Source organism: Mya arenaria, chromosome 10 (assembly GCF_026914265.1).
Source record: "Mya arenaria isolate MELC-2E11 chromosome 10, ASM2691426v1".
Lineage (NCBI taxonomy): Eukaryota > Metazoa > Mollusca > Bivalvia > Myida > Myidae > Mya > Mya arenaria.
In genome coordinates, this window is record NC_069131.1 from 68,828,833 (window position 1) to 68,853,788 (window position 24,956).

At 35.1% G+C, this 24,956-nt stretch overlaps 2 protein-coding genes and 3 long non-coding RNA genes across 6 annotated transcripts in view; 4 read left to right on the forward strand and 1 right to left on the reverse strand.

Annotated features, from left to right (window-relative positions):
- Positions 1–464: 464 nt before the first annotated feature.
- Positions 465–1,211, reverse strand: LOC128204967 (uncharacterized). Its single transcript, XM_052906361.1, has one exon. It carries the CDS (start codon positions 1,209–1,211, stop codon positions 465–467), a length of 747 nt encoding a protein of 248 aa, XP_052762321.1.
- A 364-nt stretch (positions 1,212–1,575) lies between these two features.
- On the forward strand, positions 1,576–6,245 carry LOC128204089 (interferon alpha-inducible protein 27-like protein 2A). The gene is made up of 3 exons (XM_052905432.1): positions 1,576–1,658; positions 3,816–3,943; positions 5,892–6,245. The coding sequence occupies exons 1-3, from the start codon at positions 1,652–1,654 to the stop codon at positions 6,024–6,026; spliced, it is 270 nt and encodes an 89-aa protein (XP_052761392.1). The 5' UTR covers positions 1,576–1,651; the 3' UTR covers positions 6,027–6,245.
- Positions 6,246–15,914: 9,669 nt separating this feature from the next.
- LOC128205857 (uncharacterized) lies at positions 15,915–21,419 on the forward strand. Of its 2 annotated transcripts, none has more exons than XR_008256345.1 (4): positions 15,915–15,998; positions 17,591–17,685; positions 18,137–18,235; positions 21,246–21,419. It is a non-coding gene; the product is annotated as an uncharacterized LOC128205857 (long non-coding RNA). The 2 variants fall into 2 exon arrangements; XR_008256344.1 differs by lacking the exon at positions 15,915–15,998 and adding an exon at positions 17,015–17,126.
- A 12-nt stretch (positions 21,420–21,431) lies between these two features.
- The window catches only part of LOC128205856 (uncharacterized), a 191,061-nt gene continuing 187,536 nt past the window's right edge, over positions 21,432–24,956 (forward strand). The window contains exon 1 of the long non-coding RNA XR_008256342.1: positions 21,432–21,536. This is a non-coding gene — a long non-coding RNA (uncharacterized LOC128205856). The remainder of the gene's footprint in view (positions 21,537–24,956) is intronic.
- LOC128205858 (uncharacterized) lies at positions 22,420–23,525 on the forward strand. The gene is made up of 2 exons (XR_008256346.1): positions 22,420–22,451; positions 23,149–23,525. It is a non-coding gene; the product is annotated as an uncharacterized LOC128205858 (long non-coding RNA).

A 24,956-nucleotide genomic window follows, 5' to 3' on the forward strand; every position in this document is an offset into this window, starting at 1 on the left:
GTAGGTGCTAATTAGGTGCTAACATGGTCGTGAAAGGAGACAATTGGGATACTTGAGGTTAAAAATGGTGTGAAAAACAGGTATAACAAGTGTTATACGATTATGTAGATTTATTCAAGTTCATGGAATTTTTTCAAATTATAGCAAAGATAATCATACAAACCAAACATTAAAACAGCACATTACATATACAATAATGAAATGCAAATACAAAACTTAGATACACAGATACATAGGTAGATGGAAGATTTATTATCTTATTTACATAAGCACACAATAAGTTAAAACGGCAAATGATCATGAATACAAACAAACATCACATACAGCACATTACAAAAAACGAATAGAAATAAGAACATAAACTAATGGATTTTAAATCATTAAACAACGAATATCACTACATTGATTTAGCACATTAAAACACGATACTCAGTAGCACAGTCACTTATGGTTTCATTCACATGTTATTCGTCCTCGCTGTAATTCTCCGCTGATGTTGCTATGGGTCCTAGTCCGATGATGTGGCTGGCTGTCCTTAGGAGTTGGTTCGTCGTCATGTTGTCCTCTTCATACTTCTCCCAGGTTTGATGTAGTTTCTCGTGAGTTGACCTGTATTTCTTCCTGTGCAGGCGTTGTAAGATGTTGGCTGAGACCAGCCGTGCCTGGATGTCCACGTACTGGGCCTCTCCATACAGGAGAGGTACAAGAACGTAGAAGGGGAGCTGCGCTCCTCCGGCTCTAGTGTTAAGGCGGCGGTGCCATCCTTCCACATCATTGTTTGATCTAACTGTCTCCATGTAGACATACCAATTTTCTGGGCGCCATAGCGTGCCTTCTACCCATGTTCTTCCGATGTAGTCTACCAGGTCCAATATACGCTCACTCTCCGACTCCACAGCCTGCTCCCTTAGTGTAAGGAAGGCAGGCCTCACATGCTCGGCGGGTAGGTAGGGAAGAGCCAGCAGCTTCCTGACAAAGTGATATACTCCTCCTTTCTGAGTATAGGCTGGTGCCAGTCCCAGACGTGACACCTTCCGGTATACCCGCTGAGACCAATGGAAGCTGCAGCCGGTGTTGGGAAATACTTCCCGGACTGCTTGCCATGCGGCAGCTTCAAAATCTAGCATGAACCACTCAACAATTGGATCACCAAGCCGTTCCTTCACCGCACGTAAGACAGCTACGTAGTCCTGTTTTGTCCTCCGTGTCATGAGGACAAACAGGAGGGGACCTGCTTGACGTTCTCCCCGCTTCGAACAAAGGAGTGGATCGACATTAACTGGTAAAATGGAAACGATGGTTTTATATGTTTTCTTTAAATTTATTTCAAACAAGAGATTTACATTTAAAGTTTATTTTGTTTTTGCTAAATGAACCATTAAAACAATTACCAAAATACAAACATTGTTCAGAACTTGAACCAGCATACTATATTTCGTATATATATATATTCTCTCAATTATCTATACATTACTAAACACAAAAATTATCAAATACTTATATAACTATACAATATATATATACGGTACGATCTCTCCAGCCGAATGGTACGAAGTCTCCTGGTACGATATTAAAGTGGTACGAAGTCTCCGTAACGTTAAACCGTGCATAACTGTAATTTCATCAAACACGTCGGATAATATTTTCAAGAATGCCAGGTAAGAATTAAATCGATTATTTTTGTTGATTGAAATAATGTCTTAATTGATGTGATTAAACAGATTTTATAAAACAAATTTTAAATATTTTATGATAGTAGTAGTTTTGAAACCGACCATGTTATATGAGGAAAAGATAAGATGTAATCGAGATTGAGAAATGACTTATTAAAAAGAGTTTTGTGATTTTAGGGTCTGGCCCCATTATTTCGAAAGCATTGACGTAATTACTCATTCGAGTACAACGTATAAGGTATGGATACGATAATGTGACTCCTTGTTTAAGAGTCGGCCACATTGCAAAAGTGGGTGGGGAAAGTCAAAAATCAGAACGTTTCAAAAGTTGATGTTTTATTTATTTTTGAGGAACAATCTTTTTAGGAGTAAAAGTAAGATTCTTGGTGAAATGTTTTAGGGAGTTACACAAACTTTACAAACGAAGATTACATAAGATTTGGGATCAAATAGCATTCACCTTTTATCGGAAAAGTCTGTCGACATTATTACTTTGTCTTTGTGTCAAAATGCACCAGACAACCTTATCAACAATGTATTCTTGATGATATCTATTCAAATAAGAAAGTTATTCAAACATTTACAGAAATGTTTTTCCTAGTTATGAAAATGCATTTTTGTGTCGCCTGACTAGGCGACATATAGGGGTTACTTTTGTCGGCGGTGGCGGCGGCGGCGGTCGCGCCCCGTTTTCACTTGTCCAGGGCATATCTCGTAAACTATTAGTGGTATCAACTTGACATTTCATATGTAGATATATCTCATTGAGAGCAAGTGCAGTGCACACGAACTGTAGCTCTTGCTTCCATATTTTCAGAGTTATTGCCCTTTGTTAATGTTCATGCTTAAAGTTTTGTCCGGGGCATATCTTGTAGAATATAAGAGTTATCAACTTGAAACTTCATATGTAGATAGATCTCATAGAGGGCAAGTGCAGTGCACAATAACAGTAACACCTGCTTTCTTAGTTGTAGAGTAATTGCCCTTAATTAACTTGCATGCTTCAAGTTTTACCCGGGGCATATCTTATAGATAATAAGAGGTATCAACTTGAAACATCATAGCTGGATAGATCTCATTGAGGGCAAATGCAGTGCATAACAAGCATTACTCTTGCTTCGATATTTTAAGAGTTATTGCCATTTGTTGGCACCCGCGTCCCGTTTTCACTTGTCCGGGGCATATCTCGTAAACTATAAGTCGTATGAACTTGATCATATGTAGATAGATCTCATTGAGGGCAAGTGCAGTGCACAATAACTGTTACTCTTGCTTCCATATTTTCAGAGTAATTGCCCTTTGTTAATTTTCATGTTTAAAGTTTTGTGCGGGGCATATCTTGAAGAATATAAGAGGTATCAACTTGAAACTTCATAGCTCGATAGATCTCATTGAGGGCAAGAGCAGGTCACAAGAACCGTAACTCTTGCATCTTTATATCTAGAGTTATTGCCCTTTGTTAATTTGCAAGCTTAAATTTTGTTAGGGGCATATATCATAAACTATAAGAGGTATCAACCTGAACCTTAATAGGTAGATAGATCTCATTGAGGGCAAGCACAGTGCACAAGAACCGTAACTCTTGCCTCCATATTTTTAGAGTAATTGCCCTTTGTTAATTTTCGTTGTTAATTTTTGTCCAGCTTAACGTTGTTACCTTCAGTTCAAATGCCACCTACACTTGAAAGTTAAATGGCAACATCATTGTCTATAAATGAATAAAATGCCAATCTAACAGCTTGTCGACAGTAAATAATTCGTCAGGCGACACATCCGATTCGCGCTGAGTTCTAGTTTAAAATAGCTGCAATCACTTCAAAGTCTCAATACATTGTTGATTTGGTAGTTCCGATAAATTTGACTCATTTAAGGTCAATATGGGGAGAAATCAGCTTAAGTGAAAAATCTATTGAAAAATAGGTTCCATGTACACATCGTGGACACAGGAGAATGGACTGTTAACATATCTTATCACAAGCACCAACCATTATCCAAAGATTTGATGCATAAAACAATTATTAGCTCGTTCAAAAAATACGGGATATGTCATACGTAATTTTGAACTATGATGCAACTTTAATCTTTTAAAGCAACCTAAGCACTAAATGAAAACTTATTGCATTGAATATCATTGCCATTTAGAATTTTGGAGTGCAGCAGTTGGCGTGACCGCAGGTGTTGCAGCAATGGTTGGTGCCCCTGTTGCTTTAGGCGCCCTCGGGTTTGGGTCAGCCGGCGTCGTTGCTGGGTCTATCGCAGCTGGTATTCAGGTTTGTAAATTTGCATACATTTGGTACCTTGCTATGTTTTTTTCAATGTGTGTGTTTATTAATCTTAGTCTTGTTAAAACTGTATTCCAAAACAAACTAAAGGGACAAGCAGTGTGGACAACACACCTGTTCTGTGAGATCTCAGAGATCTAAACAAGAATAAAGCAACATCACCCCACGGAAAAATCTCGATACAGCCATACAATTAAGTTAAAAAAAATCTTATTTCGGGTCAAAAAGAGGTCAGTAGGTCAAATATAAGCTAACTCTGATAATTGATTCAAATTATTTCAATTAATAGTTTTGGCCACAACAAATTGATCATTTGTTCTACGGATTTTGCCCAAAAAAAGTAAGAGCGAGCGAGCGAAAAAAAAATACTTTTTTTTAAATTTAAGGCAATTCAAAGGCGAGCGCAAGGCGAAAAATAAAATATAAATTAAAAAGTTTATTTCTTACTAAATTTGTCAAGAAATGCTTTTTAATTGCAAACATAGGTTCTTAGTTTAAATATAAATGAAGTTTAAATATAAATGAAACGGTTTTGATTGTATCACATGAAAATCTGTCTCAATTTATAACAAATGGCAATAAGATCCAGTGCTTTACTATTACTTAAGACACTGCCGATTAAATTGCGGGACAACACAATTGAAGCAGTATTAAACAAATCTGCAAATGCGGCACCGGTCATTATATTAGAGCAGGTGGTTGAATAAAGATGTTTCCCTTTCAAGACCTCGCCTTTACCACGAACCAATGGTTTATAGGTCTGTGCCTTGAAAAAAAAAATCATGACACTCTCCATAGCTTTAATGCCCGTAAGAAACAGGCCACTTTAATAACAGGCCACTTTACTACAAATCGATCAAAGAAAACAAATGGATAAGAACAAAGAATTGAGAAAATTAAAACAGTCATTTTACTTATAAAAGGTTTTATTTTCTGATTTTACTGATGTTATTTTTATATGTATGTGTAATGCACTAGTCAATTGTAACCACGACCCCCATGGTCCGGGGAATAGTGGGGACTTTGACTTTTGGTCCAGCCAACCCCGGGTAAAACCAATGGCACTGCGGGGCCACCTGGAAGGTGAAAACACGGCCCATTTCACCGGCTATCTCAGGTATAACCCCGGTCCAGGGGGTGGAGGGGGGGGGGCATGGTTACAATTGAATGGTGCATAAATACAGACTGTTTCTGAAACATTTACAAGTCCTTCTATTTTTATCAATTACGAGTATAAAACTGAGAAATGCATTTTAGAATTTAAAAAATAACTCACGAAAACATGTTCATTTGTTGTAAGTCGAGTGTCCGTGTATTTTAATATAAGTTTTGCACTCAAAATCTGATTTAGTTATTATTTAACACTAAATTTTGAGTAAAAAACAATGAATTACTTAAAACACACATAAATAATTATTGCCTTCGACGCTGTGAAACTGTTGTTGTTTACTGAAGACTATAATCCATTGACTATGACACTGATTTTCAATTAAAAGTGTGTATTTTACATTAACGAAAACTGAAAGTATCCTGCAAATTAAAACCGGAAATAGATAACAACGGTGCGTCCTGCAAAATATTCCCGACAAAAAAGACTGTCAACAAATATCGGCTGTTTTGCGGTTACCCGGACCTGATTTTGTCCTGACACGAGGAAAGTTTGCTCGCGGAGAATGTAAAGCATGGAAATACTTTCAAAAAAAGACGAAGTCGACGTTGCAGGTTCAAATTTTAAGTTAAAAACTTCAGAAAATAGAGAAAATTCAGAAGTAAAAAAAATAAATAATATGCGCGGCCAAATAGTAAGTGCGGGCGCAAAAAAAAGTTTTTTTTATTTTTTTTTCGTTTTTCGAATTTTAGGTGCGGCAAATCCGACGAACAAATGATATATTTGTTGTGGCCTTTGTGAATTTTAACCTGCATTACAAAATTATAGGGACCAGCCGTGGTATCCGGAAGTTTCTTTGCGCTTGCGCAGAGCGCAGGAGTGGCGGGTTTAGCTCTCGGGACAAAGGCTGCCTTATTTGTTGGTGGAGCGGCTGTAGGTGCTTTGGAAAGTTCACTGAAATAAGCTGTCAGTGAATCAATGCAGGATAGGTTGAATACAGTCTTCGAAACGGCATTGGCTTTCTTTGATTTCGGACAATTCTAAGTGCAAGATGGAACAAGATGGAACTAATAAATGTTTGCATTGAGATGTAAACAATACTTCTTCATTGTGTCTGTTTTTTGTGTAATAAATGTATCTTAAAAAACAAACAAAGCCATTTATCTTTCAATGCAATTAACATGACACGGTCTGTCAGTCAAACTCGTGGGTTGATAACCGACTGACCAATGAGCGTCTAGAGAAGGCGTGGCTAAACATTTACACGTTAATATTTGCCATGACCTCCGATAATCTGCACTTAGTAACCGTCGCGTAATTACGCTGTTTTCTATACAAAGTATGTTTCTCATAACTGAATGATAGTAAAAACAATTAACTTAAAGGTGATTCGAAATACTGACATACTCCCGTAATGCTGCTCAAAGTTTGCATTTAATATTTATTTGTTAAGAGACCTACCTTTGATTATACCATTTGTAGCACTCCCAATGTATTGATCGTTAATGTAACTGTATATGATATGCGTATACTTTCCTTTACTCTTGAAATAGGAAATATTATTATGAGTTAGTATAACAAGTGTATAATACTGGCGATATCTTGCATTTGTTTTTATCTTGAAATTTGTCTTCTTCTTGTGCATAAAGTTCTCAATCCGAAGCATATACATTGCTTTGTGTAGGTAGGTATCTAGAATATAAGTATCTTCCATGGCCGAGAGTGTAAAATAGGTTCATTCCGACCCGAGCGTAGGGTGTTTTGCGGAAACGAGGTTTACCGATGGTAGATGCTTTTTCTCCCACCTCATCTAACTAAATTAAGTAAAAATGTATTTTTTGCCGGAACTCTTTTGTGTTTAGTGAAAATAATTTCGTACGGATATGCAATAATTCGTGGTTGTCATGGATATTCGCGCAGTGATTCAGAGTATGTAAATGGTCTGATCGGTCTTTAAATAGTTCTAAGAAGAGTGAAGCATTATTTCTTAAAAGGTGGGTGAAAACTGTTTTCTGGTGACATTTAAAGCGAGAAATAATTAACTCGCGTTTTAAATATTGCCACCAGACAAGGTTTTCATGATGCGCTACAGACGACAGTCTTCAACAAGGGAGGTAATTACAATTTGGTGACCATTACAAGAAGTTCCATACGGGCATTTTATCTTCGCTTAAACAGTTTGAATACAGTATATTTACAATGTATAAGGTTGAAAGTCCAAAGGGTTTATCAGCTTTTTGACTTAATGTCACTTACAATCTTTCCGATTTAATAGTTCGTTATTTAAGGCAACATCTGCTCAAAACGAAAGTATCTGTCATGTTTCGATATAATGTTTTTACAGAAAGACAATGCAGATTAAAGATATGGCTTGGTTGTGTTGCAATAATCAGCTACCAAAGTAATATCATTATTAAATTATAAAGTAACTCAAACAAAATTCATAGAAGTTTAATCAGGTCGGTTTGCAAATCAAAATAGTGCATAAATTAAATTCCGACTAATTGAAGTTTTGTAGGTTTGTTTATTCTTTTCAAAAAGTGCGCAATAAATCCGCATTGGTATTTTAAGGTCCTCAATGGAAATACGGGTTCTCTGTGACCCTATTTTGAGTTATCCTCGGTGCTGATGTGCAGGGCATGGATCAGTCGTATTTGCATGGATGTGATATTTTTTATATTTATTGTACATGCTGTTTTGATTGGCCATGTTATGTTCTCATTCCCAAAATAAATATGTCTGTCTGTCTGTCTGCCTGTCTGGTTGTCTGTGTGTGTGTGAGTCTGTATCTCTGCCTGTCTGTCTTTCTGTCTGTGTGTGTGTGTGTGTGTGTGTGAGTCTGTATGTATGTATGTCTGTCTGTCTGTGTGTGTGTGTGTGAGTCTGTATGTATGCCTGTCTGGTTGTCTCTGTGTGTGTGTGTGTACGTGCGTGCGTTCGTGCGTGCGTGCGATTGAGACCATTACCGCCAACTGTGGACGGTCTCATTTGGCATTTTTTTAAGGTAGTCTCAAAGTTCGTTTTATGACTTGAAACGAAAAATAAAATCATAAAAATGGACTGTCCTCAGTTGGAGGTCAGTAGGGTCATTGTTTACTTCGATTAATTTTTAAGAGTGTCATATGTCTTCGCGATGTCTGACCCGGAAACGGAAAATTTCATTAAAATGGAGATACAGTGATGGTTTCTACAATTATGATGTGCCCAATAGCTGTTTATATAAGAAACTATATACTTTTCTTTGAAATAGAAATTTATTTCATTTTTTATGCTAATTTAAAGAATTATTATATGTCAACACGACGAGTTTTCGGAGACATTCAGTGTATCCTTGTAAAAATGAACAAAACAAGATTTAAGTTGCTCAGCTGTTATGTTTAAACACCAGCTATTCGCCAGTTGTTATTTTTGAATGATTTAATTTATTAAAGCTTATGTATCTACAAAAGCAGTGCATTAAAGCATTATGCTTAGCATACATCTTAGTCCAAATAATTGTACGTTGATGAATGTTAGCTTCAGTCTTCAGAGACGGTTTTTATTTGGCGACTCTAAGCGTCCATGTCCCACCTGTTGTTTTCCTAGCCATGAATGACAGAACCCAGCGCTAAGTTTATTGAGCGGAAAGATAAAGGGCACCTGCTAGGTAGTTCAAATTGGTGATGCTTTGTTGACAGATCAATATGAATTAGCAACCCCTGCATTGGAAAAAATGTCTTCCGGGCTTGTTAACATTCTGAATTTTATATAGCAGGGCTTGTTAAAAAAAATGATGCCAAGCAAAAGTTTAAGAATTCAGGCTTGTTCATCCAAAAGTCTAATATCGATGACTGGTTTCATGAAACACTTATGCACCAGCCAATTGTAACCACGCCCCCCCCCCCCCAGGTCCAAGGGAATAGCCAGGACTTTGACTTTCATTCCAGCAAACCCCGGGTAAAATCCCCGCCTTGCGGGGACGAACTGATTGTTAAACGCCGGCCAAATGCCCCCGCACCCCAGAGACTCTATATAAGGCCCACTATCCACTAAATTTGACGTTATGACTAAACCATCGCGATCACCCGGCCCTTCGGGGGCACCTGGAAAATAAAAACACAGCCCTTTTCCCCGGCTATCCCCGGTATACCCCCGTACCTTGGGGGGCCGAGGTTACAATTGACTGGTGCATTAAGTGTAATAAGAGAAAGGTATTGTCTAAAAATAATTCAAGTGTAACCTTTGTGGTTTAATTTAACAATGCATTGTTGTTAAGCTTTGCATAATTGTAGTCTGTGTTAGTTAAGTTTCGTTTTATTGCAATTTAATGCTTTTTTGTGCAAAATATATTTGTACTTACATGGTAAAATATGAATATAAACCTTTATAACCTATTTCAAACAAAATTCTTTCGAAATAAAATTTCAATACGTTTCAAAAAAACCCTGTTTTTGCACAAACCCGTTTAGACGTTAGGTATTGGAAGAATCCTGTATAACACGTCTATTTTTTTAGACCAGCATACAATCATGCTTGTAGCTAACAACCATGCATGAACTTCATCAAACACGTGATTACAAGAGCCGTCGTACCAACCCAAACTAGTACTACTATGAAGCCTCACCATATATATAGAGAAGTCGCCCCGCGTATGGATTATATACGGTAGTACATATTATTTCTGTCAAATTTTTTACAATATTTATTGGATATCTTTTTTAAAGGTATTTTATTGATTAAGAATTTATGATGGTAAATTAATATAAAGTCTATATGACAAGCTACTTATATGAATCTACCCATACAGCCTATATAATACATAAGTGGGGCGACCTGTCCGTACATTGCACGACTCGTATTGGTGTGAGTTTGTGTTGGTACGACTTTTGTTAGGCCAAATAAAAAATAGGTGTGTTTCAGGTAACACTGCTAAAAAAATAGGGTAGGTAGGTCGGAATATTTTTTTTTCTTTTTTTTATATATTGATTTCAGTAACTGTTGACTCAGAAAGTAACAAAAATAAAAGTCATCAATTTTCAGGTTTATCAGTAGTTTTTAAACATGTTACATGCTTCAAAGGAAACATTCTTTATTTGTCTGGTTAAATACTTTTGACAATGATGGTTGGATTTCAACTAAGTTATGGTACACCACTCTGCTATTATTTAAGACTTTCCAGGAACGGTTTTACTTTTCTTTATGCACCCGTTTGTTTTCAATCACCCTCTGTAGAATACTAACCTCCCTGAAACATAATTACATGAAGAGTGGGACAGCAAATTTACCATATAAGCCATCAGCCAAGGAAACCTCAATGCTGTCAAGAGGACCTGGGGGTTCAGGTTTGAAGAACAAGTAGCATGCAGGTTTTATTGCCAAAATTGCACACTTAAGTCTGACATATCAATCCGAAAGTCAGTATATGACACATTTGTATCTGACAAGAAAATATAGTTCAAGAATTGAAACATACCTGCCACACAAGCACAAACGTAATTCACCTTAAGAGTTCGGACATTCTATAAATTCGGACATCCATTATTATTTTCAAAAATAATTTATTTTAGGTACCTAATTTTCGGACACCCAAAGGACATCGACTGAACTTTTACAGTTACTAAGTCTCACAGACAAAAATTATTGATCTTTATCGTTACAATGCCTAGCTAGATTACCTAACCGTATACATCACTGTGATAAGTTAGTTGGTTACTACCCATCCTTAAAGATTTATTGCCTGGTGAAAAGGATGTGTGCTATATTTAATGGAGGATTAAAGAAACAACAAGGGCAATGCAGAGATTAAGAAAACACAGACATAACATGTTTGTAAAACGATCCGCCAATTAACTTTGAAACTTGTATCACACTTTTAATATAGACTTTATGAAGCAATAATCGTACAGTAATACTCATTGAAACATCAATTATGCCAAGAAATACCAGCCAATTTTTCCACTTTTCATTTCTACACAAGAGCCAATTTCAGCTACACATTAACCCCTAATTGACCGAGAATCTGACCATGTGTTTAATCATGTTTTCATATCTAGGGAGTTGCTGTAGTTTGGGTCAAGATTTGGAAGAATGTATTAAATTTTGCCCAGAAAGACATGAAGAAGTATCAAGTGTTAGACATAATTACAGAGTACTTAATTTAGTAAAACTTATTATTTACTTATTCTTAAACAAAAATATGTTGTTTTAATGTGTAACATTATCGTTTTAGACATATGACAGATGTTAATGAAAATGGTATGCTTAACCAACCGTTTTATTTGGAATGAAAATGTAACCTATATTACATTATATATGAATCTGGCCGTCTCATAGGTCGAATTATATTTAAGGGTATGCTAAACTAAGCGTATGGATATTGATTTTAAAATGTCAGATTTATTGGGTTCACATTTTTTTAACAAAAACACACACTCTTATTGTTCATTTTTAAAGCTTTGTTGTTGTTTTTTCACTGTAAAAAATATTGAGTTTGTAAGTATACGTATACACCATGGAAAATGGGAAATACAAACGAAACTTGAAAAAATATATCACATTGGCGAAACTGAATCTCCGATGCAATGTTTCAATCTTAAAAAATGCTTAGTTTTGTGTTCATCTGGCATTGTCTTCATACCGTGACCTGTGAAAGAACATATTTTGACCGACATAAACTCACGACAATGGTCGCTGTCCTTGAGTGACTCCTTTTCTGTAAAATATTGACGATCGTTACTGTAAATAGGTATTTAACCCCACCGAACAGAACCGACTATGTTGGTCATTTAATACGTGTGCTCTTAGGTCTTAGTAATACAGGTGGTAATGCTGCAGCTATTGTTGTTGATACTACCACTACTGCTTCTGCTATTGCCAATGTCAACACCACCGCCACAACGCCACCGTCAGCACCACCACAAACACCACCCCCACCACCACCGATGATGATGATGATGATGATGATGATGATGATGATGATGATGATGATGATGATGATGATGATACCTCTAAAACTACTGCCGCTCCTGCTGAATTGTTGTTGTTGTTGTTGCCACTTCTACAACAACAGCTACTACTATTCCTTCTACTAACTATCATATAACTTCTACTGATGCTGCTAATCTTGCGTTAATCAACTATATGTTGCTGTGAATGAAGGAACTAAGCTTTTTGTATCAATGTGAAGACCCTTCATTTATCTATTTATAATGAGCGCAAAGTACAATGAACCCTTAAAGGGACTGTACACCAGATTCGCACCAAAAAAGTTTTCTTCTGTAACGAATCTCAGGACAATTATCTAATGGACTGTGTTACGCTTTATCATAATTGTAAAAAAAGTACCAAAATGTAAAAAAGACTGTGTCGGAGACCGGGTTCTTCAGTTAGTAAGTTTCAATGCATTGTACACATCGATGCCAAGTTTATGTCAGTTTTCGAATTTTTTTTTTTTTTAGCTATTTTATCATACGGAGTATAGCCCCTATAAGCAGATTTTCGACATCCACAGATAAACAACTCCCCGGTATCATTTTATTATATATACATGAGTCATAACATTTTGAGCCGGAAGTTGATAAGTGACTGGGGTTTGTGATTCTATTTGTTTAAAAAAAAAACATCCTCACGCCGGCCAAATCCTAAGAGCCTCTTATAGAACAATACCGTACTCAAGTTTTTAAATTAAACGACTTGATTACGGTATTGTTCTATAAGAGGCTATTAGGATTTGGCCGGCGTGAGGAAAATATTTAGCTGTCGGGGAACTAAGAAATGTAGTTAGTACATTTGTACTTGATGTTTTCAATCTTTAAACATAATTAAACATAATAACAAGAGTGTGGTTTAGATAGTTAAATATTGTTATCAAGGAGATTGTTCATAAACAATATCAAAGATGTAATGCTAAGCTTAGTTAATAAATAATTCTACTTTTATAGTTAAGAAAATCATGTCAATACTTAATAATAAACTATTATTGAATTTTTATTTTTGACAAGTGTCGTAATAAACAAAATGAGATGAAGCGTTAAATCTAAGAACCATGCACTATAGAAAGATTTTTACGAAAAATGACCAAAATTATTGCTCCCCTGAATTTCATGCTGGTCGTAATGGCCATTAAATGAAATGAATTAGCTGTAACAGCAGATAACTGATAAAAATTTCATGGAGAACCAAGCCAGCCCTTTAACCCTTAGCACAAAACCACTGAATGGAACATAATGCATATGCTGCTAAAATCCAGGTATATGCTGGCATACAGGGGTTTCCTTCTTAATCGAAAATTGGATAGGATTTCTTGGCATATAAACAATAAAGTCAACACATTCAATGATACAGGTAACTATTAAATGTGATGAATTAAAGTTATAAATGCAATACTTAAGTTACAATAAAAAAAACACCAGACACATTAATCCTGCATAACAATATCCATGCTCTCCATGAGATCCTCGTGGGTATAACTGAGTTATGTGACGTCACACAATGTGACTGTTTGATCTGAAGCCGATAAAAGGTGTTTATTCATTTCAATGCATGTATAAAATGGTGTTGAATGGGATTTTAATCATCTTGATGAAGGAGCTACAGTGACTTATAGGCGTAATAACCATTGATAACTACGGATAAATTAATAAGTGGTAAAATGCAGACATGAAGAAAAAAGGCAGGTTTACCATACATGTAAATAAAATGTAAAAATGGTTATTTTCTATAAATTCGTAGAGCGAAAAATTACTTATTTTAAGGTGTCCAAACTCTAAGGTGAAGTACGGTAAATACATTCAGAAATCCAACTCTAATATTGTCAACTTTACGTACATACATTTCATAACAAATGCATTTCGTACCCAAATCACATTTTTTTCAGGGAAAAATAGGTTAGGGTCGGCGGGAAAAAAAGGGGCCGGTCGGGTAACCTGAAACAGACCTATTTTTTTATTTGGCCTTAGCAAACGTGTAGCCCTCTGAAAAATAAACTACAATATGATTTGAATAGGTTTTCAAGACAACCAAACCCTACCGACAAAGAATCCTGACCCGATTTTTTTTTATGTTAAGGTGACTGTGAATGCAAAATTATTCTGTTTAGGGTACAGTGAGTAACCTTAACTTTCTAATGTTAATGTTTAAGTCAAGTGTGGTCATTAGGAATTAAAACAATCAAAATCAAAAATAATATAGATCTATATGTCCAAAATTTACTGTCGCTTATGCTCAGAAGTTGTATGTGAACTGATGTGATGTTAAACACTTATCTTTAAGATACATGGTTGTTTTGCAGTCAGATTTATTGTTTATGTAGCAGAAGTCCAAAACAATATCATATTTAACGGCGTACATTTTGTTTAATTTCATCTTTATAAAAAACTCCAAATACGATTGAATGTTACCAATAGCCGGTTGAAAGCAAGATATGATATAATGTATATTTTTTATTTCTTTTAAAAAAACAATCTAAGAGTCTAAATCAGTCTTTACCATGTATATCCGATAAAATACATAAAATTCAGCTTAGAGTGACTTACTGTTATATATAACAGTTAAACAGTATATAAATAGCAACAGCTTTCCAATTACAGCCAATATCTAATCAATTGATTGTAACCAATAATTGATTGTAAAATAGAATACTATTTAAAACAAGGAAGCATAATCAAAAAAAAAAATGCAAAATATAATTATTATCAAAGTAGAAATGAATGTAAGTGATGATGTGCCATATAAACAGTTGCATTCACATATTCTAGTGGAGGCATAATTAATTATGTTATTGCAGACAAAGTTTTTTTCTTGGCCAATTCTTACCTGATTTCTATCAAATGTTTTTTTCATAAATAGGACAATCTAAAGGAAAATATTGTCGCAGAATTGGGGAAAATACATACTCACCTATTTTACATGTATAACAGGACATAACTTTGTTGGCAGAAAGTTATAGTTCAGGCTCCAGCATAAGGTGTTAACCAATGATTTTTTAGCTTGACTATTCAAAGAATAAGGAGAGATATCCTAGTCACCCGAGCGTCGGTAGCAGCGTCGGCGTAACCACTTATATTAAAGTTTGTGTACCACCTCAAATATTTTCAAAGTCCATTGACATATGGCTTCGAAACTTTGCACGCTTGTTCACCACCATTCCCCCAACCTGTACACAGGAAGAGGTAACTTTATCAAGCATTTTAAGAAAATTATGCCCCTTTTTCTTCTTAGAATTTACGTTAAAGTTTACGTACCACCTCAAATATTTTCAAAGTCCATTGACATCTGGCTTTGAAACTTTGCATGCTTGTTCACATTCATGCCCCAACCTTTATTTTAAATAAAGAGTAATTCTTTGGTATAACGTACATGTTTTGTTTACAATTTAAATTACTAGAAAGTTTTTATTTGCCGTCAGTGCAATTGGTAAACTCCAAGGTTGCTCTGTTAAATTGTATTGAATTGTCCTCTGGTTTGAGAAAGCATAAGTGATTGAAGATTTTTGTTGTCTATGATACGCTTGAAATATGCTAGGAGTTGCAAAGTGTTATAATATTGGTTGTCAGCGGGTGTGCTATAAAGAACTTCCAGTAAACGTGCCTCAAGTTTTATGAGACAAAACTGGTTGAAGTGCCTAGCTTAAATGAAATTTTATACCAGAGATATTTAAGAACTAGTTTTATATGTGTTGTTCAAGGGTAATAACTTGTCCTCAATTGGAGGTGTTTGTGCTAGAATTGCCCTCAGTTGGAGGTCATTCACACTGCACTGTATTCAGTAGTTTTTCTTCCATGGTAAATACCATAATGTATAATCTTGTTCTGTTTTTGATGCTTTTGTCACTTTTCAGTGATGTGATGTTTTTGTATTGCAGCTGGACAGTGTCATGATGTGAATACTGTTGATACTGATGATGTGGATGCTGATGATGTGGATGATGATAATGTGGATGCCTCCGGACTGAAATAGGTACTTTAATCTTTCTTATAATATAAGATGAATGGGTGCCTGTTATTGGAGTAAAATTGCAATTATTTTTTGTTCTAGTATAAGCCTAGAGGAATATAGTTTTTTTTCTTAACTAGAAGTTGCAGTGTTTTGATATTGGTCTTCAGTGGGGTTTCTATCAAATACTTTCAGTAGAGGTCGCTCCTATCTTATGAGACAAAACTGTTTGAAGTGCCTAGAGTTAAAGGAATTAGATACTAGAGACTTATACGAAATAGTTTTATGTGTTATTCAAAGGTATTAATTTGTCCTCAATTGGAGGTGTTTGTGCTAGAATTGTCCTCAGTTGGAAGTCATTTACACTGCACTGCATTCAGTAGTTTTTCTTCTATGGTAAATACCATAATGTATAATCTTGTTCTGTTTTTGATGCTTTTGTCACTTTTCAGTGATGTGATGTTTATGTATTGCAGCTGGACAGTGCCATGATGTGGATACTGTTGATACTGATGCTGTGGATGCTGATGATGTGGGTGATGATAATGTGGATGCCTCCGGACTGAAATAGGTACTTTAATCTTTCTTATAATATAAGATGAATGGGTGCCTGTTATTGAAGTAAAATTTCAATTATTTTTTGTTCTAGTATAAGCCTAGAGGAATATAGTTTTTTTCTTAACTAGAAGTTGCAGTGTTTTGATATTGGTCTTCAGTGGGGTTTCTATCAAATACTTTCAGTAGAGGTCCCTCCTATCTTATGAGACAGAACTGTTTGAAGTGCCTAGAGTTAAAGGAATTAGATACAAGAGACTTATACAAAATAATTTTATGTGTTGTTCAAAGGTATTAATTTGTCCTCAATTGGAGGTGTTTGTGCTAGAATTGTCCTCAGTTGGAAGTCATTTACACTGCACTGTATTCAGTAGTTTTTCTTCTATGGTAAATACCATAATGTATAATCTTGTTCTATTTTTGGTGCTTCTGTCACTTTTCAGTGATGTGATTATTTGTATTGCAGCTGGACAGTGCCATGATGTGGATACTGTTCATACTGATGATGTGGATACTGTTCATACTGATGATATAATGCTGATAATGTGGATATTTATAATGTAGATGCCCCGGATGATCAACCAGGGACTAATAGAGGTACGCTTTTTCACTTACCTTTCTACTTATATGAGATGAATGGTTGCCTGATATTTAAGTAAAATTGCAATTTAATTTTGTTCCATTATAAGCCTTGAAATTTAGTTTTTGTCTTAAAGGTCTAACAGTTGCAAAGTGTTAAATATTGGTCGTCAGTGGGTTTGCTATAAAACACTTTAAGTAGAGGTGTCTCCAGTTTTATGAAACAGAACTGACTTTGAAGTTCGTAGCATAAAAGGAATTAAATGCTAGAGATATTTATGAAATAGTTTTATGTGTTGTCCAAGGGTAATAACTTGTCCTCAATTGGAGGTGTTTGTGCTAGAATTGTCCTCAGTTGGAGGTCATTCACACTGCACTGTAATCAGTAGTTTTTCTTCCATGGTAAATACCATAATGTATAATCTTGTTCTGTTTTTGATGCTTTTGTCACTTTTCAGTGATGTGATGTTTATGTATTGCAGCTGGACAGTGCCATGATGTGAATACTGTTGATACTGATGATGTGGATGCTGATGATGTGGGTGATGATAATGTGGATGCCTCCGGACTGAAATAGGTACTTTAATCTTTCTTATAATATAAGATGAATGGGTGCCTGTTATTGGAGTAAAATTGCAATTATTTTTTGTTCTAGTATAAGCCTAGAGGAATATAGTTTTTTTCTTAACTAGAAGTTGCAGTGTTTTGATATTGGCCTTCAGTGGGGGTTCTATCAAATACTTTCAGTAGAGGTCCCTCCTATCTTATGAGACAGAACTGTTTGAAGTGCCTAGAGTTAAAGGAATTAGATACTAGAGACTTATACGAAATAATTTTATGTGTTGTTCAAAGGTATTAATTTGTCCTCAATTGGAGGTGTTTGTGCTAGAATTGTCCTCAGTTGGAGGTCATTCACACTGCACTGTATTCAGTAGTTTTTCTTCCATGGTAAATACCATAACGTATAGTCTTGTTTTATTTTTGATGCTTCTGTCACTTTTCAGTGATGTGTTGTTTTTGTATTGCAGCTGGACAGTGCCATGATGTGAATACTGATGATGTGGATGCTGATGATGTGGATGCTGATGATGTGGATGCCTCCGTTGATCAACCAGTGACTGAAATAGGTACACTTATCTTTCTTATAATATGAGATGAATTTGTGCCTGATATTTGAGCAAAATTGCAAAAAAAAAGTTTTATGATAAGCCTTGGAATATAGTTTTTAGCTCGATTATTCGAAGAATTAGGAGGGCTATACTACTCAGCCCAGCGTCAGCGTCCGGTTAGAAATTGCAATTTAGGGCAAGTTGGGATTTTCACTTAGAAGTCCAACACATTCATTCAATTAACTTAATACTTAACATAGTTGTTCATGACCATCACACAATGAGGTTAGATAACTCCATATCATCCTTTTTACAAATTATGACCCCTGATTGACTATTGAACTTCGGTTAAAGATTTAGGACAGGTTGGGATATTTATTAATAACTTCTATACCCTTTGTTCAATTGACTTAATACTTCACACAGTTGTTCAGGACCATCACTCCTTTGAGGTTACATAACTCCATATTATCCTTAATACAAGTTATGGCCCCTGATTGACTTGGGTTAAACTTTTAGGGCAGGTTAAATTGAATTGACTTAATACTTCACACAATTGTTTAGGATCATCACACAATGAGGTTACATAACTCCATATTATCCTTAATACAAGTTATGGCCCCTAATTGACTTAGGTTAAAGTTTTAGGGCAGGTTAAAGTTAAAGGGCAGGTTAAAGTTGTAGGGCAAGTTGGGATTTATTAAAAAAAGTCTATACCCTTCATTCAATGCCCTTAATACTTTGCATAATTATTGACGACCATCTTAGAACAAGGAACATAACTCCATTTTAACCCTTAATACAAATTATGGGAATGACTTTTGTTTTCAATTTTTCTTTTTATATCCTTTGAAAGGCACATTTTTATATATATTCTTAACCACATTTTCATAAAGGGAAAACCAGTTATTTGTATGTAGACTTGGTCATTGTTCAGGCGGCTGGTGGAAGGCAGCGTCAAAGTCACCTTATGAATGGAATAATTTTAGCTAGGTTTGAAATAAATAGACCAAACTTGGTATATATGAAGAGTTTATAGAGACCTTTTCTGAGATTGTGTTTTGGGCCCCTAGAGTTATGGTCTAGGTCAATGTCACTCTGGCTAAAAATAGAAATATGCTCATACTGAATAACTCATGTAAAGGTTGACATAGTGTGACCAAACTTGGTATATAGGACAAGTTTATGCAGAGCTTTCATGGATTGACTTCGCCCCCCTAGGGTCAATGTCACTGTTACTAAAAATAGATTACTGTGTAACCGAACCTCAACAAGTGGTAGTAAGCCGCACATACAAGAACCCTCAGGTTCGACACAGGGCAAAAGCAGGGAGGTTGGGTGTGAAGAACAACTGAGATGTTTGCATTTTTCTATACAATCTATTCAAGAATTCAAGTTCATTAATTAAATTCAAATGGAAATAACACTGTAAAAACCAAAATAACTATGAAACTAATAAATGCCTTAGATATACCTAGCTGCTCAGGCAAGCCATAATGCAACTTTAGGCTGTAAGTTTGAAACAATTCTGTCGAGTGTCAAAAATTGACAAACACAGTATAAAAAATAAACTCCAAGTAATTTATTTCTAACTATCAAAAATCAGAGAAATTTAACATCTCAGGTACAATAATCAAGTTTTTAAATTGGAAAACCTATATGAAAAAATGTGAGTGGCCCACAGGGAATCCACGCACTACCTTAACAGAGCCCAGGAAAGTAAAAATGGTGAAGGTATCGTCAGAGGACAGATAACTTACTGAAACTAATTCAGTCGGTCTTTAAGCAGTAAGAAAAACCAATCCAAATACAAGTAATGAACTTCTGTAGCACAGGAAAATGTAGTAACAGTTATGGTCGACATACTTTGACCCAACTTAATATGTAGGAAGAGTTTATAGAGGACTTCCATGGGATTGTGTTTGGGGCCATTCGAATCAAGGTCACTGCTACTAAAAATAAAAATATGCTTAGTACTGAATATCTCAAGTAAGGGATGACATAGTGTGACCAAACTTGGTATATAGGACAAGTTTATGCAGAGCTTTCATGGATTGCCTTTCGGCCCCCTTGGGTCAAAGTCACTGTAACTTAAAATAGATTACTGTTTTAGTTATGGTTGACATACTTTGACCAAACTTAATATGTAGGAAGAGTTTATGGAGGACTTCCATTGGATTGTGTTTGGGGCCCATGGAATCTAGGTCACTGCTACTAAAAATAGAAATATGCTAAGTACCGTTACTGAATATCTCAAGTAAGGGTTGACATAGTGTGACCAAAATTGGAATATAGGACAATTGCAGAGCTTTCACGGATTGCCTTTCGGCTCTCTTGGGTCAAAGTCACTGTTACTAAAAATAGATTACTGTTTCAGTTATGGTTGACATACTTTGACCAAACTTAATATGTAGGAATAGTTTATGGAGGACTTCCATGGGATTGTGTTTGGGGCCCATGGCATCAATGTCACTGCTACTAAAGATAGAAGAAAGCAGTTGAAACTGAATCTCTTCTGCCAATCATTAAAAACCTGGTTTTGTCACATCCCGCTTCTTGTTCACTTTTTTAATTTGATTGTTTTATTGTGTTTGACAGGCACATATAACATTGTTATTGTTTTCACTTCTAAGTCAAAGCGGCGTAGTCAAGCGCGCTGTCTTATAACAGCTCTTGTTTCTTAACTAGAAGTTGCAGAAGTTTTTTTTATATTGGTTGTCAGTGGGTTTTCTTTAAAATACTTTCTTTAAACGTGCCTCCTGTCTTAAAGACTAAATTGTTTGAAGTGCCTAGAGTAGGATGATATTTGAAACAAGAGATATTTATGAAATAGTATTATATGTTGTTCAAGGGTAATAACTTGTCCTCAATTGGAGGTGTTTGTGCTAGAATTGTCCTCAGTTGGAGGTCATTCACACTGCACTGTTTTCAGTAGTTTTTCTTCCATGGTAAATACCATAATGTATAATCTTGTTCTGTTTTTGATGCTTTTGTCACTTTTCAGTGATGTGATGTTTTTGTATTGCAGCTGGACAGTGTCATGATGTGAATACTGTTGATACTGATGATGTGGATGCTGATGATGTGGATGTTGATAATGTTGATGCCTCCGTTGATCAACCAGGGACTGAAATAGGTACACTTATCGTTTTTATAATATAAGATGAACGGGTGCCTGATATTTGATGTTTTCATGTATAGATTTGCCCTTGTTGACAGTGTCATGATGTGAATACTGTTGATACTGATGATGTGGATGCTGATGATGTGGATGTTGATAATGTTGATGCCTCCGTTGATCAACCAGGGACTGAAATAGGTACACTTATCGTTTTTATAATATAAGATGAACGGGTGCCTGATATTTGATGTTTTCATGTATAGATTTGCCCTTGTTGTAAAAGAATTAGTCTTGGAATGTAGTTTTCATAATGGGTTCAAAGTGATTGGAATGAAGTGTCTTCATTTGGACATCAATGGGTGTTCGACCAAATTCATTGTCTTTTGAGGTGATGACTACATGTAGAAATTTGCTTAACAAATAAGAAATTCAAACCACCAGCGATATTAAAATCAGTTTGACATCATTCTAGTCATAGGTTGAAGGTCATTTCACAATCTTGGTTGTACATCATTGTATGTAAATAGCATTATCATTAACCGAAATGTTTAATATATGTACCTGTATGTGCTTACAATCAGTAAAGCTGAATACTTTTTTTCAGTATTATGCTTACCACAGAACAAAATCAAAATACCAGAGGTTCAAAAGACAAAATACTATGTCATTTTGTTGCAACATGTCTCTTTTAGCCTAGTTGTGTAGAGATAAATTGTCTCCCTAAATCGAGGTTGGTGTGTGTGTGTTTGAGATAAATTATTTTTATTAAAAACACTACACCTTCAATATTTCATAACCAGTACTGCATTTTAAATAATAGGCATCAAGGAAATTTGAAATACCTGAGATCTCAATACAGGCATGGTGTCTAATAAAAGTAACTGGCCTCCATTGGAGGTGATATTTTTAGAAAAGTCCTCAGAAAGATGTTTTGTTAATGTACATCAATTTTATTCAAATAACACTTGTCGAGAGACACCTGTTTCATTATTATAAATAGCATTAATTGTTAGCGTTAAGAAAGATAGCAGACCTATTTGCGTATATAATATGTTTTTGTCTCCATAGGTCAACTCAATAGCAGTCGTTAATGCTGGGATTGGCACAAACCATGTAAGAATCATATTGAAATTTGTAACAATTAGAAATTTCTATTCTGGAAGCAAATTTTATTTAAAAAAGTGTTGTTTCTGTAAAGGAGTAAGTGCACTTTTGTGATCAGGCTTTTCTGTTGTCTTCCTTAGTGTACAATTAATTTTGTGTAACAACCATACTTGTAATTTTAAAAAAAACCTATTCAGTGTTTAAATTAGCCAGAATGTGTGTCATGTTACTGATCAGTGTAAAAAGTTACAGTGAAAATATCTAATTGTATTTAACAGAAAGGCCTTGAATTGAATTTCTACATATCAAATAAAATCCTGAAGTCAAACATGTTTAACATGGACAACAATGTATATTATATAGCACTGTAAGACATGTTGCTCAGGTCAGTGCTACAGAAAAATGAGTTTGCTTACCGTGCCCATTTTATTGTACAAATTCAGAAATCAAATAATATAAAGGTTTTCAGTGAAAACACATCATCTTGAATACAGGTCATATTTATATATTGACTTGCAGAGGCACTGTTGCTAATTCCTAGACAACTTCAATTGATAAAACATGTTTTAATATAGGATTATATGTTTTATGGTTATTTGTCCTATAGAGGACTATCAAGAACACACTTTCATATTTTAGTGCTCAAAATAGATGAAAATATAGTGATTTTTTTGTCTATTAAATAGCCTGTATTTCTGTGTTTTAGGAAAAACGAACAGCCACAGTCAGAACACCTTGGAGCTAGGCTGAAGAAGACGTGGTAGAAAATGGCCTTAAAAACAGTTTTAAGCTTAATACTCCACCAAAAATAAGTTAAAATGTCTTGAACTTATAAAGAAGTATCCAATGCTTGCCAGGCGATCAAGGACAATGGTGAAAGGGTACATTAGAACAAGGCAACTGGCCTTGCAATAGGCTCATCAAAAAGCAAACAATTAAACAAATAGATACTTTAAATTATAGAATAGACTAGATTGCATTTTGATTTAAGCTTTATATCTGAATACCATCAGTGATTGACATTTTCTTTGGATATTGTTCTATTTTTATTTATTTTTTAACAATTAAAAATTTGAAATTGAATATGGTAATAACTTGTCCTCAATTGGAGGTGATTTTGCTAGAATTGTCCATGATGTTTGTGGTCATTTACACTGCAGTGTATTCAATTGTTTTTTGTTCCATGGTAAATAATGGTGTGTGGTATTGTTTTGTATTGAATGCTTCTGTCACTTCTCAGTGATGTGATGTTTTTCGTGTTGTTGGATAAATTGATGAAATGCAAATGAAATATCATCATGTATGAACATGTCAAACAAAAATGTATTAACTTTCTTCTGTTTGCTATCAAAACGTTAAGTATTTGTTTGGTTGAATTGTATCTAGAGCCAATGAATAGATTTGTTTATTACTGAAATTTGATATGCATTAATTTTTGTAAAAGAAAAAAATTCAGAAAAAAGTATCTTGGTATTGTGATATGCCTTGGCACCTGTCAGGGCTGTGGGCACCATGCAGCCTTTTACCCAGGACAGTAACTAAATCACTTCATATTTAAATAAAACTTGGTTAAGATGTTACCAGGGACAATATGCATGTGTACATCAAGGGGCATAACTCTGGCTTTAGTTTGTATTGAGTTATGCCTCATTTATGGCGCTCTTGTTGACCTTGGCAAGATCAAGGTTCAATGTTGAAATAAGATATGCCTTGTAAGTTATTTTAACTAACAGGGAATAGTCTGACAATCAAGTTTAGACTTTAATAGCTTTAATAGTGATTGTTGTGTAAAGTGGACTTTCAACATATTTTATCATATAAATAGAAGTATGAATTCTGCTCTTTGGAGCTAAAATTATCTACTTTCCGGCTATTGATAATTATGTACTTATTTCACATATCCGAGCATGTTATGTATCCGATGTTCTTTTGACATGTATTTGTATCCATTTGTCTACATTATACTAAATACTTAGTATTGATATATTCGTATTTAATACCTGTCTTGTAATGATCAGCTATATAAATATATCCATCCATCTGAAGTTTCTGTTAATTGACTATTACAGTATTACAATCAGACCAATAAAATACTTCTGAAAACTTTACTGACTTGCTGACATTATCCTTTATATATATGCAAACAGCTATCTGTGTCACATCCTTAAAGTGCAAAGGAGTCATTTTAGTTCCACAAGATGATACGTTGTTCGCATTACATTACAGTATTAGTCCCATGTAACACACTGGGTGATTCAGTTTTTTCAACGCAGTCGTTATCACACGCTGAAATAGCCATTGAAATTAAGGGCAGTTAGTATGACTATCTGTTTTACTTCCATATAAGAGTTACAATATGCAGAGGTGTTATTTTTTTAGAAAAGAAACAGTGAGGAAGATTTTACCAGCTTGACCTATAAACGCACCGACAACATTTCTGTTCTGTAGTACCGTACGAATTCGCTGGATTGTTACCCGTCGGCGTCGCTAAATTAGGCATTTTTCATGCATCAA

Coding starts and splice junctions, on each gene's coding strand:
- LOC128204967 (XM_052906361.1), bottom strand. CDS start 1,211: ATGACACGGAGGACAAAACAGGACTACGTAGCTGTCTTACGTGCGGTG.
- LOC128204089 (XM_052905432.1), top strand. Junction 3,944..5,891: donor CTATCGCAGCTGGTATTCAG/GTTTGTAAATTT, acceptor ACAAAATTATAG/GGACCAGCCGTGGTATCCGG.